Raw genomic sequence first — 20,879 nt, forward strand, 5'->3', positions numbered from 1 at the left:
GTCCAGTGCCAAGTCTTATGTTCAAAATCCATGGAATAGTTTAAACAAAATAGCATTAAATGTACTGTACAGTATTTTATTTTGACATAAACATACAGGATTCATTGGCTGGATTCATGAAAGGATAGCCAGTTCCTTGTGATGCGCAGTGCCTATCTAACTAAGGCAAGTGACCCCTGCCGGTCCATACTAATTCCAGAAAGATCATCGGCCAGGCATCAGGAGTAAAAACCAAAGAGACAGTATGTCCATATCCTTAAACCCAATCCGTCACCCTGCTGCCAGTGACTTCATCGAGATTTATGGGGGCATTTCCTCCACACCCAAAGTTCTCGTTACTCCACCGGGTTGCTCATCCGCTTATATAACAGTTGGCAAACATGGATTGTTAAGATATACCGTCAATAAATGTAGGAGGAGATGATGACGATGAAACATATAGGACCTTGAAGACAGTATTGAAAATGGTTGTCAGTATAGACGTCAGTATTGAGAAGGGCTGTTATACAGGAGTGGACATCAGTACAGAAAGGGGCTGTGAGAACAAGAGTTGATGTCAGTATTGAAAAGGACTATCAAGATGAGAGTGTACATCAGTATAAAAAAAATGCTGTCATAATAAGAGAGGAAGTCGGTATCAAAAAGGGGCTGTCAGAATAATAGTAGACGTTATTTCCTGAATGAAAAGGAATGTGTCGGTAGACTGCAGTATTGGTTAATAATGGTATCTTATAAGTAAGAAGTGACTATTTGGGTATAATATAAAAAGTTACAGAGTCATGGAAAGTTACTGAAATTTATAAAATGTAGAACACCACATTGCAAATGACTTGAGTACCTAATTTCCTTTCCCCACTGAGCTAATTTTCCTGCTTTTCCAACTAGGGTTGTAGCTTAGTAATTATAATAATAATAATAATAATAATTCTCCATCTTACATATTTTTTATCCTCAGGACATTAGGATTATAACCCAATTTTATGCATAGATTTTGAGCCAAACTCCCGAATGATACGTACTTGACCATTGAACTAATAAAGATTTTCAGCAAAATGAAAAATTCTAATCATAGTAGATGACTTTATAAAGATTTCTATGATGAATAATATTTATTTCTTTGACAATATTAAAGCAAGATATTAAATCTTATCACTTTTCTTCAAAACGCTTCAAGAAGACTAAAATTACTGCCAGATCTTTACTCAGACAGCATCTATTAAAGTTTAAAATGCTTCCACATGACTCAAATTAATGCCTCATCTTTGCTCAGATAACATCTCTTAATGTTTAAAAATGTGATTCTGAAAATATGTTATGCATTTATTTTAGGGAAGGGCTATTTCATAATTTTGTGAGACAAGGATACAATATATTTATGAGTAATATTATAGTATACAGTAGTGTATTATGTAAATTCTATAAAATGCCAGGCAGTTAATTTTGGAGTTGCTGTAGGAAGATGAACAGCAAAATAACTTGAGAATTTGTATTTTCTTTGCTTTTTTGTCGTCGGAAAGTGTCGCAGCCTCGAGACGGGATTTCTGATCATCGATCTCTTTCCAGGTAGCGCACAATTCGAGACGCATCCGAGGAAGGCCCCGCTCGATCTTCCCGCTCGTGTCGGCGTATCTTATGGGTGGACAGACTTGCCATCGAAAGTAGGTAGAGCTCGGTTGAACTCGGTTGCTCTTAACCCTCCGGTGATCCCGGCAGCGAGAAAATCGCTGACAGGCTTGTGACTTTTGGCCAGGGAGTAACACGACTTGTCGACTTACGTTGACGTTTCGTAACGTAACTGAGAAAGGAGTAGAGATAGAAATTGAAAATTGCAATAGAAAGATGAATAGATTTTCTATGTAGTATTTGCAGTTACACGATGTTATTGGATCACCGGAGGGTTAAATTCGGCACAGCATTTCGCAATATGTCCATATTTACTCCCTTTCGCTTTGCTGTCCATTAATTAGGTTGAACAAGCTGACATGATTCTCTTTATAGTTTATATATTTATACGTTACTTCTAATATAGTTTATTTCCTTATTTCCTTGCCTCACTGGGCTATTTTTCCTTATTAGGACAACACTAGAATCAAACCATTGTTCTCTATTCTTGCGTAGTGCCAAAGTCTCTGTACCATGGTCTTCCACAGCCTTGGGTTAGAGTTCTCTTACTTGAGGGTGCACTTGGACGCACACTTTTCCCGGTTGGAGTCCTCTTAGGGCTTATAACATCCTACTTTTCCAACTAGGGTTGTAGCTTAGCTAGTAACAATAATGATAGTAACATTTGTCATAGCCTTTAAGATAATTTAAGTAAAAAATGCAGTTGTAAACTTGAGAAAATTCACTTAAGAATTAGTTATCTTGATACTTGTTTTAAATTGAATCTGGGGATTCAGTAGACTTTTGCAATTATTTTGATTTTGAACTCGGTATTTGTTACAAACAGATCTGAATCCTATGATTATTATTATTATTATTAATATTATTATTATTATTATTATTATTATTATTAACCCTTTTACCCCCAGGCTATTTGGAACTTTCCAACCCTTAACCCCCAGGGGTTATTTTTTTTCCAGCACATTTTGCAGTCTATTTTTTTTTAAATTGCTCCAACAGCCTTAATTTTGGTCATAGAGAGGTCAGGTTGGTCTCATTCTCTTGGAAAATGCCTGAAGTTTCTCAAAAAATTATCAAAAATATGAAAAAAAAAAATGTAAATAGCAGTTTTTTGCAAGGACGTACCGGTACGTCCATGGGGGTAAAGGGATGAGTTTTGTGAAACGTACCAGTACGTCCTTTTGGGGTAAAAGGGTTAATAGCTAAGCTACAACCCTAGATGGAAAAGCAGGGAGCTATAAGCCCAAAGGCTCCAACAGAGAAACTGCTTTGAGCAGTGTATTTCCCAAAATCATTTCCTTTTATTTACAATTATATACGGATAGAATTATCTAGTTCTTCGTTGCATATCATCAGAAATTATTCTAATTGAATCCTATCCCTGTTGGAGCCCTATGACAAGTAGGTTTGTAGATGACCTACTAATACTAATAATAACTAGAGGGGTACTCAGTAAAGCGCAGACCTCCGCTGTGGCAGCTTATTTCCCGACCTTTTGCTCGACCTTGACCTTTGACCTTAACATGTATTAATTGACGTGGATTTTCATACGCAAGTATAAACCAAGTTTGAAGTCTCTGTGACAACGATGTCCAAACTTATGGCCAATTGCATAATTGGACATTTTGCTTGACCCTGATCTTGACCCTGACCTTCAAAATTTTTAATAAAGTTTTTTTTTACATAACAGTTAATCCCTGCAAGTTTCATTACTCTACGATTAAAATTGTGGCCAGGAAGCTGTTCACACACACAAACAAATATACAAACAGAGGATAAAACATAACCTCCTTTCAACTTGGTTGGCGGAGGTAATAATAAGTGAAAGTTAGTGAGAATTATAATGATAAAGACACATTCATTGTTAGGATTACAATATAAACGGGAGAAAGTGCAGTCTACTTCATAACCGAGTCTTGCCTTCGTCTTCGTTGGAAAGGAAAAATGCTCCAAGTTTCCATTATCTTTAATCTTTCATGTATGCTCTTTCGTGTATTCGTACGGAATGCATACCTCGTGGACTTATCTCGATCTTGGATAGAGAGGAAAGGCTTGTTGGCGTAGCGGACCTTTCCACTCGTGGGGAAAGTTCCTTCTTACTTATTCTCTCTCTCTTTCGTGTTTTGTTCCTGAAGAACTTTTCATCCCTTAACTTTTCAAATCAGTGTCATGACTGTATTTGTTTATTTCTAAGGAAGAGGAATAGTTTTTGTAATTCTATCTATAATATCTACTATAGCACCTCCCCCAATTTTGGGAGGTAGCCGACATAAAAAAAATGTAGGGGATTTTTCTTCTCACTGTTCCTCATTGCATTTTTGCATAGAAGCCTCTATTATTTAAAAATATTATTGCAAGTACAAGTACAAGAGGAAGGCCAAGGTTTGGGTGGATGGATGGAGTGAAGGAAGCTCTGGATGATAGGAGGATAGATGTGAGAGAGGCAAGAGAGCGTGCTAGAAATAGGTCAATGAATGGCGAGCGATTGTGACGCAGTTCCGGTAGGCCCTGCTGCTTCCTCCGATGCCTTAGATGACCGTGGAGGTAGCAGCAGTAGGGGACTCAGCGTTATGAAGCTTCATCTGTGGTGGATAATGGGGGAGGGTGGGCTGTGGCACCCTAGTAGTACCAGCTGAACTTGGTTGAGTCCCTTGTTAGGCTGGGAGGAACGTAGAGAGTAGAGGTCCCCTTTTTTGTTTTTGTTTCATTTGTAGATGTCGGCTACCCCCCAAAATTGGGGGAAGTGCCTTAGTATATGTATGTATGTATTGCAGAAATGGATGTACCTAGGTGACTTGGCATGTAACAATGTCATTATATAAGCAAAAATACTTATGAAAGAATATCAATGTATTATCCTGAACTGTTTGGATATGACTCAAGTCCCCATTTTATTGAGTATAGACGGTCATACGAATCATCTTCTTTCGATTGCTTTGTCGATCGCGTTGTTGCTGTCATTGTACAGGAAAGGTTCCTCACCACCTGATTGCTTTTTCAATGACGTTCTTGCTGTCATCATTGTACAGAAACGGTTCCACCCCACCTAAAGCAATTGATAAATTGCGGTTCTCCCATACTCTGGCTCGTCGTCCGCATCTGGCCGCAGAAATATATCTTCAATTTCAGCAGCAAACAAAGTTATTCTTGAGTTGCAGTGGAGAAGGGAGTCCACTTCATTCATTTTTTTTTATGCTTCTGAAGTAATTCTCTTATTCAGTTTACTAGTTTTCCCCTAATTGATCTGTGGAAAATGTCCCGATAATTTTGAAGCAGTGGTTTGTAGCTATGAAATATGAAATCTTTATTTACAAACTTATATTTATATTTATCAATTTACCTCTTTATTGTGTTCAATATATTTTTATAAAGTTCATTTTAGATTTATCTTATTCTTAGCTGCAGAATATGAACGATACAGAAGCTCCTCAACTTAAAAACAATCGATTTAAAAAAAAAAAATCGAACTGAAATTGTAAATCTCAGATATTGTATCAAAAAGTTCATAATGAAATATAAGTTGAAGACTTTCTGTATTAAATCAGCGTGACTCAGGACCTAAGCGTAACATGTACAGCAGTTTGGTGAGAGTGAATTTTTAGACGCTGAACAATTATATTTCCTGAACGATGTTACCGGGGAGACACTGAAATTAGCAACTATCGAGAATGTCTCTGGTATTTGTCTTTGTTTTAGGCTCCTTTTTTTTTTCTTTTTAATTCTATATGCAAACCATTATACCATGGCATCGTTGCTAACTTTCAGTGTCTTTACAGGTAAGGTGAATCGGGTCTTATAATTGGAGGAGGTATGTGATGGGTCTCCCGTCTGTTGGGGGGGACGAAGAAGTCGTCTTGCTGTTTCCCACCCGAGAGATCAGTCAGGTCTTACGTATCGAGGCGAGGCTCTTCTCGCGTCTGTGAATGAGATTGAGCTCGGAGTTTAGTGCAGTTGTGCGAGTGTGTAAATTCGCAGTCTAATCCAATGTCTAATCAAACCTTGACACCTTTAGACTTCAGGTAGCTTGAAAATGTGTCGGTGGCAGCGGACACGAGTTTTTAACTTGCGTATATTAAAGATTCCGTGATATAGAAATCAAGTGGAAAAAAAAGATGGCATTATTATCTATCACTTTAGCTTGAGAGCCTACAAAAAGTTGCGATGGAGCACATCAGTGGTTCGAGTGTTGGTTGGTACAATTGGGAGTTGAGCAATAAGATGCAGCTGGACCTGATGAGCGCGGATGTGGCCCACCAAATCAATCAGCAAGTGCAGGCATCCTACGGCACGCCTCATCACGTGTCCGTTCAGCTCTCTGTTTCCCAGCCTCCGAGATCCGCGCCTAACGCCGGCAGCGAGAATTCCGGCGCCGCGGTGTCGAAGGCGTCGCAGCAGAAAACCTCGAGGCTGCGCCACGCGCACGGAGAGCGGGTGTCGTGCTCCGTCTGCGGCAAGACGTACGCCTGCAACGCGAACCTCCGCGACCACATGCGAATCCACACGGGCGAGCGTCCCTTCAACTGCGACGAGTGCGGCATGACGTTCACGCAGAGGTCCAACCTACGGATGCACAAACGCGTCCACACGGGCGAGAGGCCGTACATGTGCGGCGTCTGTGGGAAGACGTTCTCGAGGTCTTCGCACCTTCCCGGGCACATGCGCCAGCACACCGGCGAGAAACCCTACACGTGCGGCGTCTGCGGCCAGACGTTCACGACGAGCCAGAGCATGAAGAACCACAAGCGGATTCACACCGGAGAGAAGCCCTACGTGTGCGAGGTGTGCGACGCGGCGTTCACCCAGAGCTCGACTCTCTCCACGCACAGGAAGTCCCACAGCGGGGACAAGCCGTTCAAGTGCGAGATCTGCAACAAACGTTTCATTTTCAAGTCGGGGCTGAACGAGCACATGATCGTGCACAGCCGGGACAAGTGCTTTCAGTGCGACCAGTGTCATAAGAAATTCAAATACTCAAATTACCTGTCGAAACATAAAAAGAAATACTGCGGAAACGACGGGTATCGAAAACGTTGGCAGAAGTCCGGCGGTAAAAAGCAGTGCGGGCGGAAAGTGAGCGGCGGCCTCAGGAAACTCTCAGTGGCCTCAAAGGGTTTTGGGGCATCTCCAGACGAGGATTTCGACTTGGAGGAGATGTACGTGAGCGAAGAGGAGGAGGAGGAGGAGGAGGAAGAGGAGGAGGAAGAACAGGAAGAGGGAGGGATATTGGGCTTGAATAACGAGGCCGCTGTCGACAAGAAAAAAGAGAACCCCGCCGTCCACTTGGAGGATGACGGAGACTGGAAGAAGGCTTGGATCAAGCAGGGCTACAAGTGAAGGTCTTTACGAGGGACCGAGTGAAACAGACTTTTTATTTCTCTCGTAATGAATTACAAAGACTGATAGCAAGCGAAGAGATTGCCATGTGAATTTTTCATGCAGGTCGAGTCTGTACTTAGTAATTTTAAGAGATGTCATTTATGTTGATTTTATTTGAGTATAGTTTTGTTTTATAATATATATTTGTAAAAAAAATGGGACATTTTTAAAGTTTTTTATTTGTGGAAACAAAAATATAAAAGACTATTTGAATGAAGGATATCGCGTAAGTATGAGAACAAATGTTAATTTTAAAAATCCAATATTTTATTTAAATGGGGAAAAGATGACAATCTAAGTCGTTTGTCAAAGCAAAATTTTCATCTTGTGATAGAAAATTACCATCTTTTTTAAAACGTGATACTCGAGTAATGTAATAAAAAAAAACGATTCAACTTTACTTCTTTGTCATTTCCTTATTTACAAATGCTGACAGGTAATAAGACAATAAGACGGTGAAAGTATGAATGTGAGTATTGGTTTTGTATCATACCTGTATCTTACGACAGACGTCACGACTTTGGCAAGATCACGAATGCTGTTTCTTTCTAAATTTAATTTGCAAATATATAGGATACTGTTGTTAGATGTTTGGAGAGTGTAGTCCATTCAAATCTATTTTGGTGAGTACGCCTGACGTTGTTCGGAGGCGATCGAAACGTTTGAACCGTAAGTTAGAAATCAGGGGTTTCCTCTCATCTTTCCTACTTTGTCAACAACATTTTATTTTAGTTCTTCTTCTTCCCAGCTGGTTCCCATTCTTATATGGGGTCGCCGTTTCCATCTTTTTCTATTCTGCGCTTCTGCCTCATCAATCCCTTTCTCCTGTAAGTCTCCTCTCACACAGTCCCTCCATCTCTTTCTTGGTCTCCCTCTTCTTCTTCTTCCCTGAACCTCCATCTCCATAGTATGTCTCCCAACGTGGTCCTCATCTCTCCTCATCAGGTGTCCATACCATCTCAGCCTCCCTTCCTCCACTTTCTTTGATATTTCCACCACAGCATTTTATTTTAGTTATTAACCAAATAATCCCCTCTCCATTTGATTTAGTTTAGAACTAGATAATCCTGTCTCTTATTTCATAGGTTTTTCTTCTGCGGGAGTTCCCTAGGTTCATGGACTTGTGATCTGCCAATCCTTTACAATTTGCTTGATTGTCTCACCACATTTCCTCTTGACTACATACATCTGTTTACAAGTACTGATCATGGGCCATTAATTGTCCCTTCTATAGATTCTTGACGCAGAAGAGTTCTGTAAAATTGTCATATCCCCATATAGGTTCATGCATTTTACATCCTTCTAGGAAAAGCCTGTCTTCATGTTGACTGACTTATTCCACCAATAACAACTTTTAACTCTTTATTGACCGACATTCTACTGATGTTCCAGCGTTACTCTCTTCCTTCTGCCGATGTTGCGCACTTTTCCTGGGTCCTCTGTTGAATGGGTTTAAATGCTCAACATGCCCACAACTGAGATTAACCCTTTTACCCCCAAAGGACATACTGGTACGTTTCACAAAACTCATCCCTTTACCCCCATGGACATACTGGTACGTCCTTGCAAAAAACTGTTATTTATATTTTTTTTTTGCATATTTTTGATAATTTTTTGAGAAACTTCAGGCATTTTCCAAGAGAATGAGACCAACCTGACCGCTCTATGACGAAAATTAAGGCTGTTAGAGCAATTTAAAAAAAAATATACTGCAAAATGTGCTTGAAAAAAAATAACCCCTGGGGGTCAAGGGTTGGAAAGTTCCAAATAGACTGGGGGTAAAAGGGTTAACTAAAACAATCTCTTCCATTCTTAAAGCTTATTAATTCTTCAAACTGCTTCTCACTGTTTCTTCAAATGAATAACTCTTCAATCGCCGAGGGATTTTAATCCTTTCCTCCTAACTGTTCTCATCTCCGTTTTCCTTCACAGGTCCAATCGTAGCAGTTCTCACTGACCTCTCTATTTCATTTACACTAGGTAAACCATCTTCAGAACTATTCTAAACTACTGAATAATGAATTCAAGGTTACATCTTTATTTACTTATTTCCCATTCACAAAATTCTATTCTTTGTGGTTGGGAGTATTTGATCGTTTTGTCTTACAACCTTGCTTGAGTGGAAACTTTTTTCCTGCAGCTTAGGGCTAACCTTAAACCATAATTTAACCACTATAAAATTTAATAGAAACCAAAATTACTTGAAACTGATTTTGTTAATTTCGTAGATATAACTGTCAGAGCACTGAGATGATCTTCACCTATTACAACACGTAGGAGATATTCATTTCTATATGACCAGTAGTTTGCTAGAGTGAATATGAATGTGTTGAGGTGGTTTGGCCATGTTGAGAGAATGGAAAATGGCGCTCTGCTAAAGAAGGTGATGAATGCAAGAGTTGATGGGAGAAGTACAAGAAGAAGGCCAAGGTTTGGGTGGATGGATGGAGTGAAGGAAGCTCTGGGTGATAGGAAGATAGATGTGAGAGAGGCAAGAGAGCGTGCTAGAAATAGGAATGAATGGTGAGCGATTGTGAAGCAGTTCCGTTAGGCCTTGCTGCTTCCTTCGGTGCCTTAGATGACCGCTGAGGTAGCAGCAGTAGGGGATTCAGCATTATGAAGCTTCATCTGTGGTGGATAACAGGGGAGGGTGGGCTGTGGCACCCTAGCAGTACCAGCTGAACTCGGCTGAGTCCCTTGTCAGGCTGGGAGGAACGTAGAGAGTAGAGGTCCCCTTTTTGTTTTATTTCATTTGTTGATGTCGGCTACTCCCCAAAATTGGGGGAGGTGCCTTGGTATATGTATGTATGTAGTTTGCATATACTCTGTGTACGAGTTATTTTTGAGCACCGATTTATTACCGTCCCATGAATAAATTTAACGGGGCCTCTCGTTGCCTGCGTAGTTTTACGAGACTTGCCAAGGGGATTTCTTTCGAAATGAGACGCAAAAAAGGCAGGAGTTAGAGACGTCGGACAGTAAAGTAGAGACAAAAGTCAATGAATCTGAGGTAAAAAGTAGAGATTAGGGGTCATAAAAAGAGGCTTACAAAAAGAATTTGCTACTATAGCCAGGCTTTTTCCATCATGAGGCTCAATACTACGCAGTACTCTAGAAGTTTTATTCCAGCTGTTACCAAGTTGTGGAATGATCTTCCTAATCGGGTGGTTGAATCAGTAGAACTTCAAAAGTTCAAAGTTGGAGCAAATGCTTTTTTGTTGACCAGGCGGACATGAGTCTTTTTATAGTTTATTTATGACATATTTGTTTTTTATGTTGTTAATAGTTTATATATGACGTCTGTTTTGACGTTACTTTTTTTAGAATGATTTATTGTTAATTTGTTCTCTTCATTTATTTATTTCCTTATTTCCTTTCCTCACTGGGCTATTTTTCCCTGTTGGAGCCCCTGGGCTTATAGCATCTTGCTTTTCCAACTGGGGTTGTAGCTTGGATAGTAATAATAATAATAATAATAATAATACACTGTATAAGTAGAATAAGAGTTGTGATTCTTTGAGAAGTTGAAAAACAATGTGATGTAAATGACTAGTAGTTTGTAAACTGAGGTTAAGCATACAGTACAAATTGCAATTATCATTTGTTTTGTTTGGTGATCAAGACTGGCAACTTGCAATCCTGGTGTGTATAGAGGGATAGCATGCATATCGTCACCCTCATAAACTAACTGCCTAAGTCATTTTCTCCACTTGTTGGGAAATCAAAAAAAACTTCTTATTTCCTAATTCTTTATATCATTGTGTTGAGCTTCAATTCACAAATTCTTAACAGAAGAATTTGTGAATTAGAATTTGTTAATTGAAGCTCAACACAATGATATAAAGAATTAGGAAATGAGAAGGTTTTTCTTGATTTCCCAACAAGTGGAGAAAATGACTTAGGCAGTTAGTTTATGAGGGTGACGATATTAGGGACTGAACCTTCACATGCTTATTGTTCTTTTCTCCCAAAGTTTTAGCTGTGCATTGTTATATTAGCTTGAATTTCCGTCTATTGTGTTTATTCCGTAAGGTTTTAATGCCTCTTTCCTTCTTACAGGGTTGTTTTTAGCGTCACTGATGAGAGGTGAGGGCGACCCACGACTTTAGTAGTAGCGAACATGGAACAGCTCCAAAATCAGCACCTCGTGAGTGCCGCCACTCCGGTCACTTCCGTGCCCTCGTCTTCGGGGAACTCCTACTCCTACAGCGGTCTGGAAGAATTCTTAGTGCCAACTCCGGTGCAAGTGGATGTCAGTAATGGCTTGGCCAGACAGTCGAACCAGCAGCAATTGCAATCCTTGCGTTTTACTTATGTGCCTCAGATGCAGCCGGTGCAGCTGACGGCGCCGACCAATGCCAATCCGGCGCGTTCGACTCAGAGTCCCGGTCCAGCGCCTTCGTCTCAGGCAGGCGGTGCAGAATTGGAGCAGCAGCAGCAGCCTGCTCAGAGACCGATCAAGACTTCCCCCAAGCCTCGCGTCCGCAACAGCGCCAGCGAGCGTGTCGTGTGCGAGGTGTGCAATAAATCTCTAGCGTGTGGTGCCAACCTGAACGAACACATGCGAATTCACACAGGCGAACGCCCCTTCTTCTGCGACGAGTGCGGGGCCTCCTTCGCGGCCAAATCGAACCTCAGAACTCACAAGCGCCTCCATACCGGCGAGAGGCCCTACATGTGCGGCGTGTGCGGAAAGACCTTCTCGCAGAGCTCGCATCTTCCGAGTCACATGCGCGTGCACACGGGGGAGCGTCCCTACGATTGCCCAGAGTGCCCGAAGTCATTCTCTTCCAGCACGACTTTGCGGAATCACCTGCGCATCCACAAGGGGGACTTCCCCTTCCGGTGCGAGTCGTGCGGGAGGGGATTCGTCTGCAAGTCGTGGTTGCAGGACCACTACAAAGTGCACACGGGGGAGAAGCCGTTCCAGTGCGACATCTGCAGGAAGTGGTTCAAGGACAAGTCCTACATAACGAAGCACAAGATGAAGTACTGCGGGAATGACGGCTACAAGAAGCGCTGGAGACGTCCCGGCGTGAAAAAGCCCCCGGGCAGAAAACCGAGCAACGGGAAAGTGAAGGTGAAAATGCTGCTTGAGGAAGAGCTGCTACACCAGCCCAAGAGAACGAGGGGAAGACCCAAAGGATCCAAAAACAAGAGAGGAAAGAAGCGAAGATCTGCCGCAGCAAGCAAAAGCGACCGTATCGCGGCGACGGATTCCGACGCCGAGTTCGAAGTTATGCTTCGAGAACACGAAATAGAGTCGCCCAAAGTGGAAACCGAGGAAGCTGATCCCCTTCAAGACCCTCTACGGGACTCCCTTCATGAGGACAACGTGGGAGAACACACCGAGTATCATCCCCACTGTCATTTCACATCCGGATCGGGCAATCAAGCCGGGAAGACGGGTTTCTCTGTCGGTATGCAACCAGTTTCGGGGATGCAGCTGGTGGGGATGCCCCAGTCCTCCGTACAGGCGCACCAGGATGTTCAAAGCCTAACGCAACCTCAGAATTTAGTACAACCCCAAAATCTCACGCAATCTCAGAGTATAGGGCAGCCACAAAACCTCACCCAGTCCCAGAGTATTTTACAGCCCCAAAATTTGACGCAATCACAAAGCCTTGTACAGCCTCAGAATTTGACACAATCCCAGGACTTGCTACAGCCCCAGAATCTGACGCAGTCTCAGGATTTACTACAGCCCCAGAATCTGACGCAAACTCAGGACCTACTACAGCCCCAGAATCTGACGCAGTCTCAGGATTTACTACAGCCCCAGAATCTGACGCAATCCCAGGACTTGCTACAGCCCCAGAATCTGACGCAATCCCAGGACTTGCTACAGCCCCAGAATCTGACGCAATCCCAGGACTTGCTACAGCCCCAGAATCTGACGCAATCCCAGGACTTGCTACAGCCCCAGAATCTGACGCAATCCCAGGACTTGCTACAGCCCCAGAATCTGACGCAATCCCAAGACTTGCTACAGCCCCAGAATCTGACGCAATCCCAGGACTTGCTACAGCCCCAGAATTTGACGCAGTCTCAAGATTTATTACAGCCACAGAATCTTACACAATCGCACAGCTTAATTCATTCTCAGAATATTGTCCAGTCGGAGAGCTTGAGCGAATCACACGACCTAATCCAATCCCAAGGTCTCTTGCAGCCCGAGAACCTCTCCCAGTCACAGAGCGTCAACCAGAGCCTAAGCCAGCCCCAGAACCTGTCTCAGACCCCAAGCCATTCTCAGCCACACAATCTATCCATCGCGCAGAATCTCTCGCAGCCGCAGAACCTGTCTCTCGCCGCCAAGATCGCCCAGTCGACGAACATACACCAAATGCAGAGTTTTTCTCAGCCTCAAAATCTCAGCCAACCTCAAAATCTATCCCAGCCTCAGAATCTGTCTCTCTCGCACAACCTCTCTCAGGCCACTACGATATCGCAGCCACAGAATCTATCTCAGTCCCACACTCTGTCTCAGACCATGAGCTTGAATCAGCCCCAGAATCTATCACAGCCGCAGAACCTATCTCACGACGACGGCATGTCCCAGGCTCAGAATTTGTCCGAGGTACAAAATCTATCGCTGTCGCATAGTTTAAGTCAGCCGCATTCTACTCTCCACGGAAGTTCTCTCGGCTCCCCGCATCATAGTCAGTATAATATTATGGTCTTTTACAACTCCTGAGAGAAATGTTAAGTGTTTTTTTTTTTTAAAGACTTGGAAAGTTCGAGTCGAAGGTGTACTAGACTATATCCCCGAGAGGAAGTACCATGGCTAATGTTTTTTTTTTTTTATAATAAACTGAAAAGTGGTTTGGACTATTTATAATACTTTCCTTTTCTTCCACAGGAAACATGATTTTGTAAGTACAGGTAATAAGATAGTCGTCGATTTAACGTCAGGGTTTTCTCGTCTTCCCACTTCCGCATCTACCACTTTACCCGATTTCTTCCCTGTTGTCATCACCTGTCCAAATATTCCAATCTTTGATCTGTCAGCCTATTTTCTACCCTCTGAACATGATATCTATTAACAGCTATTCCAAATAACTTCTGTGTGAGAAGCACAAGTCATTTTTTCATATCAATAAAGTAATTCAATAGGTTTTTGTTCCTCCGCAGATACAAACCCTCGTCCTGTAGCAGGGGTAAGATTCCTCGTCCTCTAGCAGGGGTAAGATTCCTCGTCCTCTAGCAGGGGTAATATTCCTCGTCCTCTAGCAGGGGTAAGATTCATCGTCCTCTAGCAGGGGTAAGATTCCTCGTCCTTCAGCAGGGGTAAGATTCCTCGTCCTTCAGCAGGGGTAAGATTCCTCCTCCAGCAGGGGTAAGATTCCTCATCTTTTAGCTGGGGTAATATTTCTTGTCCACTAGCAGGGGTACGATTCCTTCTCCTTCAGCAGGGGTAAGATTCCTCCTCCTTCAGCAGGGGTAAGATTCCTCATCTTTTAGCTGGGGTAATATTTCTTGTCCACTAGCAGGGGTACGATTCCTCCTCCTTCAGCAGGGGTAAGATTCCTCGTCCTTCAGCAGGGGTAAGATTCCTCGTCCTTCAGCAGGGGTAAGATTCCTCCTCCTTCAGCAGGGGTAAGATTCCTCATCTTTTAGCTGGGGTAATATTTCTTGTCCACTAGCAGGGGTACGATTCCTCCTCCTTCAGCAGGGGTAAGATTCCTCCTCCTTCAGCAGGGGTAAGATTCCTCATCTTTTAGCTGGGGTAATATTTCTTGTCCACTAGCAGGGGTAAGATTCCTTCTCCTTCAGCAGGGGTAAGATTCCTCATCTTTTAGCTGGGGTAATATTTCTTGTCCACTAGCAGGGGTACGATTCCTCCTCCTTCAGCAGGGGTAAGATTCCTCGTCCTTCAGCAGGGGTAAGATTCCTCGTCCTTCAGCAGGGGTAAGATTCCTCGTCCTTCAGCAGGGGTAAGATTCCTCGTCCTTCAGCAGGGGTAAGATTCCTCGTCCTTCAGCAGGGGTAAGATTCCTCGTCCTTCAGCAGGGGTAAGATTCCTCGTCCTTCAGCAGGGGTAAGATTCCTCCTCCAGCAGGGGTAAGATTCCTCATCTTTTAGCTGGGGTAATATTTCTTGTCCACTAGCAGGGGTACAATTCCTTCTCCTTCAGCAGGGGTAAGATTCCTCCTCCTTCAGCAGGGGTAAGATTCCTCATCTTTTAGCTGGGGTAATATTTCTTGTCCACTAGCAGGGGTACGATTCCTCCTCCTTCAGCAGGGGTAAGATTCTTCCTCCTTCAGCAGGGGTAAGATTCCTCATCTTTTAGCTGGGGTAATATTTCTTGTCCACTAGCAGGGGTACGATTCCTTCTCCTTCAGCAGGGGTAAGATTCCTCCTCCTTCAGCAGGGGTAAGATTCCTCATCTTTTAGCTGGGGTAATATTTCTTGTCCACTAGCAGGGGTACGATTCCTCCTCCTTCAGCAGGGGTAAGATTCCTCGTCCTTCAGCAGGGGTAAGATTCCTCGTCCTTCAGCAGGGGTAAGATTCCTATTTCTAAGCAGTGGTAAGATCCCTCATCCTTCAGCAGGGGTAAGATTCTGGCGACAGCTGTTAACTGCCAGTGAAGAATCATTGAGGTTCTGGCAACTGTCGCCCTGTATCACTGATGGCCAGGGTGTAACAAACACTCTAAGCCTCCATTTTGATAACGGCCGTTGTGTTGAACTAATACGTTCTGGATGCTCTCCAACGGGTCTGAAGTTGAACACCATCTGGTATTTCATTACTTTTATAGATCATAAATCAGTTGCAATGTTTGACTAAAATCTTGTAGGAAACAAACTAAATGATGAATCCAATACAGCTTGATGCTATGGACAATTCCTTTTTCAATATTAAACTTACCCGATAATCATGTAGCTGTCAACTCCGTTGCCCGACAGAATTCTATGGAGGGATACGCCAGCTATCACAATACTAGAAGGGGGTGTACTTACCAGCGCCACCTGTGGCCAGGTACTCAATCATTTGTTGTTGACACCTCCTCAATTATTCCTCTGTCGTGCTTCCGGCTAGACGTTCTGGGATACGCTCATGGTCTTCGAGTTTATTCATGGATATTTGGTGAAGTATTCTCTTAGATTAACGGCTGTCGCATACTGGAATCCTTTTTATATTAGCTAGATAGCTTTTATATAAATACTGATTAACGGTTAATGAATTTTTGCTTGTTTTTGGATCACCCTTTGACTAACTCTTTGAAACAAGATGTCTGACGTTTCGCAAGCTCCCTCCCATAGACGATGTAGGTCTTGCAATAGGCGTATTCCGAAGGCCTCGGTAGATCCTCACACCGCTTGTTCTGACTGTAGGGACAGGCCCTGTCTATTAGAAAATCGGTGTGAGGAGTGCGCCGGACTTTCGGAATTGGATTTTGTCCGTCTTTTAAAATATTCATCTAAGTTAGAGAGAGGTAGAGTTAGGAGAAGTTCTTCTCACTCTTCTATGTTTTCCTCACCTCATGATCCCACTACCCTGTAGTGGCTACCCCCGAACCTACTGTGTGCCCTCCGCCTGATATGTCAACTGTTTTGCGTGCTATTCAGGCTTTAGGAGATAAAGTAGAATCAGTGGTAAGTGACCATAAGTCTCTGATGGCCGAGGTTAAAGAACTGAAGGTCAAGAGTGCAGTGGGTGGAAATAGTGCCAGTGCTGTGACGAGTGCTAGTGTCTGTGCAGTGCCAAGTGCTAGTGGTGCCAGTGTGGTGCGTGAGGATTTTTTCTGTGCGAGCCAGTCGTCCTCCCAGTCCGGGACCTCTTGCAAGCTCCCATGCCCAGGGGAGAAGCAATGTCGAAGGGCTTAAGGGTTCGACAGGCCTTGTTAGGCGCACAGAATTATCCTCGGTGGTTGCGGGCGTGTCTTCCTTAGACCGTCACTCCCACCTGCAGACGATTGAGCCCGTCTTCTCGTCCGCTGATCTTCATGCAGGGAAGAAACGTTGGTCTCAGGTCTCGAGACCGCTTAAACGTAGAGTTCAGTCAGCGAGTGCTCAGCCAGGTTGTAGTCATTGGCTCAGCTCCGACTCGCCTCAGTCATCGGTCGACTGTACTCCGCCCAAGAGGAGTAAGGTTCTGCCTATACAGACCCCGACTGTGACTTTACCTCAGTCTGTTATCGTTTCTGCCGACCCCAAGTGGACCCTGCTTCAGTCCATGCAAGCTCAGCTTTCGGACTTGATGCGTGAGTGTCGGGCTGAGAGTGTTGCTCCTCCTCCTCCGCCTACACTCCCTCCACCTGTTCTCGCTCCGCCTGTGCTCGCCCAGCCTGCACCTGCTCCGCCTGGTCGCAGCACCATCTGCCAGGCGTACGATGTTGAGCCACTTTCGGAGTTTGCTGTTCCCAGTGTTGTTCAGCCTCAGCCTTCTTTAAGGCAACCCTTGCTTTGGGATCAGGAGAGTTATTCCACTCTTCCTCCTCCTCCCCTTGCTGCTCCACCAGTGGTGCAACTCTCGGTTGGGGTACAACAACCTCTCCCCTCCGTGAGTCTGTCTGCTCAACCATCGCTGCAGCGAGCTCAACCCTCATCTAGGCAAGCTCCTCTACACCATGGACTTGCGCCTCAGGAGCCTCAGCTTGCGAGAACTTTACCTTGTTCTGCGCAGCCTCAACCTCTTCATGCTCCACTCATCTCACAGGAACAGGAACGGACTACTCCGCCTCCGTCCTCCGCTCAGCTTGTGCAATCCTTGGGTTCAACTCTTGCTAGGAGTCAACCTCCTTCACCCATGCGCCTGCCTTCTGCTTCGTCTGTTGTTCAGCCTATGCAGTCTGAGCCTCAGGTTTTCCCTCAAGATGAGGAAACCTCTGTTATTGTTCCTACCCGTTCTGACTCTGCGGTTCAGCATTCTGGTCCTATCGCTTCGCTACCCTCTGCTGATGAAGTGTCGGATGATGAGGAGGCACACCTTGATCCCTCATCAGACGTGGAGGAGTCTAAGCTTTCTCCATTGTCTATTGATTTTCGAAAGGTCTTGGCTCTACTCAGGGAGCTTTACCCTGACCACTTCGTCTCTGCTGTTCCCCGCTCTCCTCCATCTGAGTTTTCGCTAGGCGTACAACAAGCTAAGTCGAACTATACTAAGCTTGTCCTAGCTAGATCCTCCAAGAGGGCTTTAAGGATCTTAGGGGAGTGGCTTCAGTCTAAACAACACCTGGGCAAGACTTCCTTCATGTTCCCTCCAACGAAGCTCGCTTCGAAAGGTTGCGTTTGGTATGCCACAGGGGAAGCACCAGGCTTGGGAGTACCTGCCTCTGCCCAGGCTGACTTCTCAAGTCTGGTGGACTCGCCTAGGAGGACTGCGATGAGACGCTCGAAGGTTTGTTGGACCTTCTCAGACCTGGATCATCTTCTGAAAGGGTTGTTCAGAGCTTTCGAAATGTTCAACTTTCTCGACTGGTGCCTGGGAGCCCTCAGCAAGAAAACATCTCCTGCGGACAAAGACTCTGCCATGCTAATTATGTCCTGCATGGATAAGGCCATCAGGGATGGATCGGGTGAGCTAGCGTCGTTATTTGTATCAGGGGTGTTGAAGAAAAGGGAACAACTGTGTACCTTCCTCTCCGCCAGCATTACACCGTGCCAACGGTCACAACTCCTTTTTGCTCCACTCTCAAAGTTCCTCTTTCCCGAGGAGCTAGTTAAGGACTTGTCGGCTGCCCTGATACAGAAGGACACGCACGATCTTGTAGCCTCATCGGCTCGTAAGTCTAAGGTTACCACCTCTGTCCCCAAGACTTATCGCTCCCCAGTGGCTGATACCCCGGCCACTAGGTTCATACCGCCCTTTCGTGGTAGAGCCCCCAGCCGAGGAAGCTCCCGTCCAGACTCTCACAGGGGCAAGTCTAGGAAAGGACCCAGGACATCTAAGGGAAAGCACTGACTCTCAGATTCTCCAGACAACAGTAGGAGCCAGACTCAAGATCTTCTGGCGAGCCTGGGAGAAGAGAGGTGCAGACGCACAGTCTGTCAGTTGGCTGAGGTACGGTTACAGGATTCCATTCTGCCTCAAACCGCCTCTGACCACATCGCCCATCAACCTCTCTCCCAACTACAAAGAAGAGGACAAGAGGCTAGCATTGCAACAGGAGGTGTCGCTACTTGTGCAGAAGAAGGCAGTGGTTATAGTCCGGGACCATCAATCCCCGGGCTTCTACAACCGTCTCTTTCTTGTAGCCAAAAAGACAGGAGGTTGGAGACCGGTGCTGGACGTCAGCTCTCTCAACGAGTATGTCACCAAGCAGACGTTCACAATGGAGACGACCAAGTCGGTCTTAGCAGCGGTCAGACAGGAGGACTGGATGGTCTCGTTGGACTTGAAAGATGCATACTTTCACGTTCCCATTCATCCAGACTCCCAACCTTTCCTGAGATTCGTTTTCGGAAAGGTTGTCTATCAGTTCCAAGCCCTGTGTTTTGGCCTAAGCACAGCTCCTATGGTCTTTACTCATCTGATGAGGAATGTAGCGAAATTCCTGCACTTATCGAACATCAGAGCCTCCCTCTACCTAGACGACTGGCTGTTGAGAGCCTCCACGAGTCGTCGTTGTCTGGAGAACCTCTCTTGGACTTTAGATCTAATCAGAGACCTAGGTCTATTAGTCAATATAGAGAAATCTCAACTCTTTCCCTCCCAATCCATTGTGTACCTGGGAATGGAGATTCAGAGTCGGGATTTTCGGGCTTTTCCATCGGCCCCCAGGATAAACCAAGCCCTAGAGTGCATCATGAGCATGCTGAAGAGGAGCAATTGCTCAGTGAGACAGTGGATGAGTCTCACAGGGACCCTCTCATCACTGGCCCTGTTTGTCGAGCTAGGGAGACTCCACCTCCGCCCTCTTCAATTCCATCTTGCAGCTCATTGGGACAAGGGCTCGACTCTAGAAGCAGTCTCTATCCCTATCAACCAAGAGATGAAGACCACTCTCCGGTGGTGGAAGCACAATCTCCTTCTCAAGGAGGGTCTATCATTGGCCATCCAGACCCCCCATCTTCATCTCTTCTCGGATGCATCGGACTCGGGCTGGGGTGCGACCTTGGACGGACGGGAATGCTCAGGAGTATGGAACAAGGAACAAGGATTACTCCACATCAACTGCAAGGAACTGTTAGCAGTTCATCTTGCCCTGTTGAACTTCAAGTCCCTCCTGCTAGGCAAAGTGGTGGAGATGAATTCAGACAACACCACAGCCTTGGCTTACATCTCCAAGCAAGGAGGGACCCATTCGAGGAGCCTTTACGAGATCGCAAGGGACCTCCTCATTTGGTCAAGAGGTCTAAACCTCACACTGGTCACGAGGTTCATCCAGGGCGATATGAATGTTTCAGCGGATCGCCTCAGCAGAAGGAATCAGGTCATTCCCACGGAATGGACCCTCCACAAGAGTGTGTGCAACAGACTTTGGACCTTGTGGGGTCAACCTACCATAGATCTGTTTGCCACCTCCATCACCAAGAGACTTCCGCTTTATTGTTCCCCTGTTCCAGACCCTGCAGCGGTTCATGTGGATGCTTTTCTTCTGAACTGGTCCCATCTCGACCTGTACGCATTCCCTCCGTTCAAGATTATAAACAAAGTTCTGCAGAAATTCGTCTCGCACGAAGGGACACGGCTGACGCTGGTTGCTCCCCTTTGGCCTGCAAGAGAATGGTACACAGAGGTACTTCAATGGCTAGTCGACTTCCCCAGGACTCTACCTCTAAGAGTGGACCTTCTACGTCAACCACACGTAGACAGGTTGCACCCAAACCTCCACGCTCTTCGACTGACTGCCTTCAGACTGTCGAAAGATTCGCTAGAGCTAGAGGCTTTTCGAAGGAGGCAGCCAGTGCGATTGCCAGAGCTAGAAGAATTT

General features: G+C 44.9%; 1 protein-coding gene across 1 annotated transcript; it reads left to right on the forward strand.

Annotated features, from left to right (window-relative positions):
- The first annotated feature begins 1,514 nt into the window (after positions 1-1,514).
- On the forward strand, positions 1,515-13,806 carry LOC137646655 (uncharacterized). The gene is made up of 3 exons (XM_068379759.1): positions 1,515-1,658; positions 5,400-6,953; positions 11,089-13,806. The coding sequence occupies exons 2-3, from the start codon at positions 5,785-5,787 to the stop codon at positions 13,694-13,696; spliced, it is 3,777 nt and encodes a 1,258-aa protein (XP_068235860.1). The 5' UTR covers positions 1,515-1,658; positions 5,400-5,784; the 3' UTR covers positions 13,697-13,806.
- The last annotated feature ends 7,073 nt before the right edge of the window (positions 13,807-20,879 follow it).

Source organism: Palaemon carinicauda, chromosome 9 (genome assembly GCF_036898095.1).
Source record: "Palaemon carinicauda isolate YSFRI2023 chromosome 9, ASM3689809v2, whole genome shotgun sequence".
Lineage (NCBI taxonomy): Eukaryota > Metazoa > Arthropoda > Malacostraca > Decapoda > Palaemonidae > Palaemon > Palaemon carinicauda.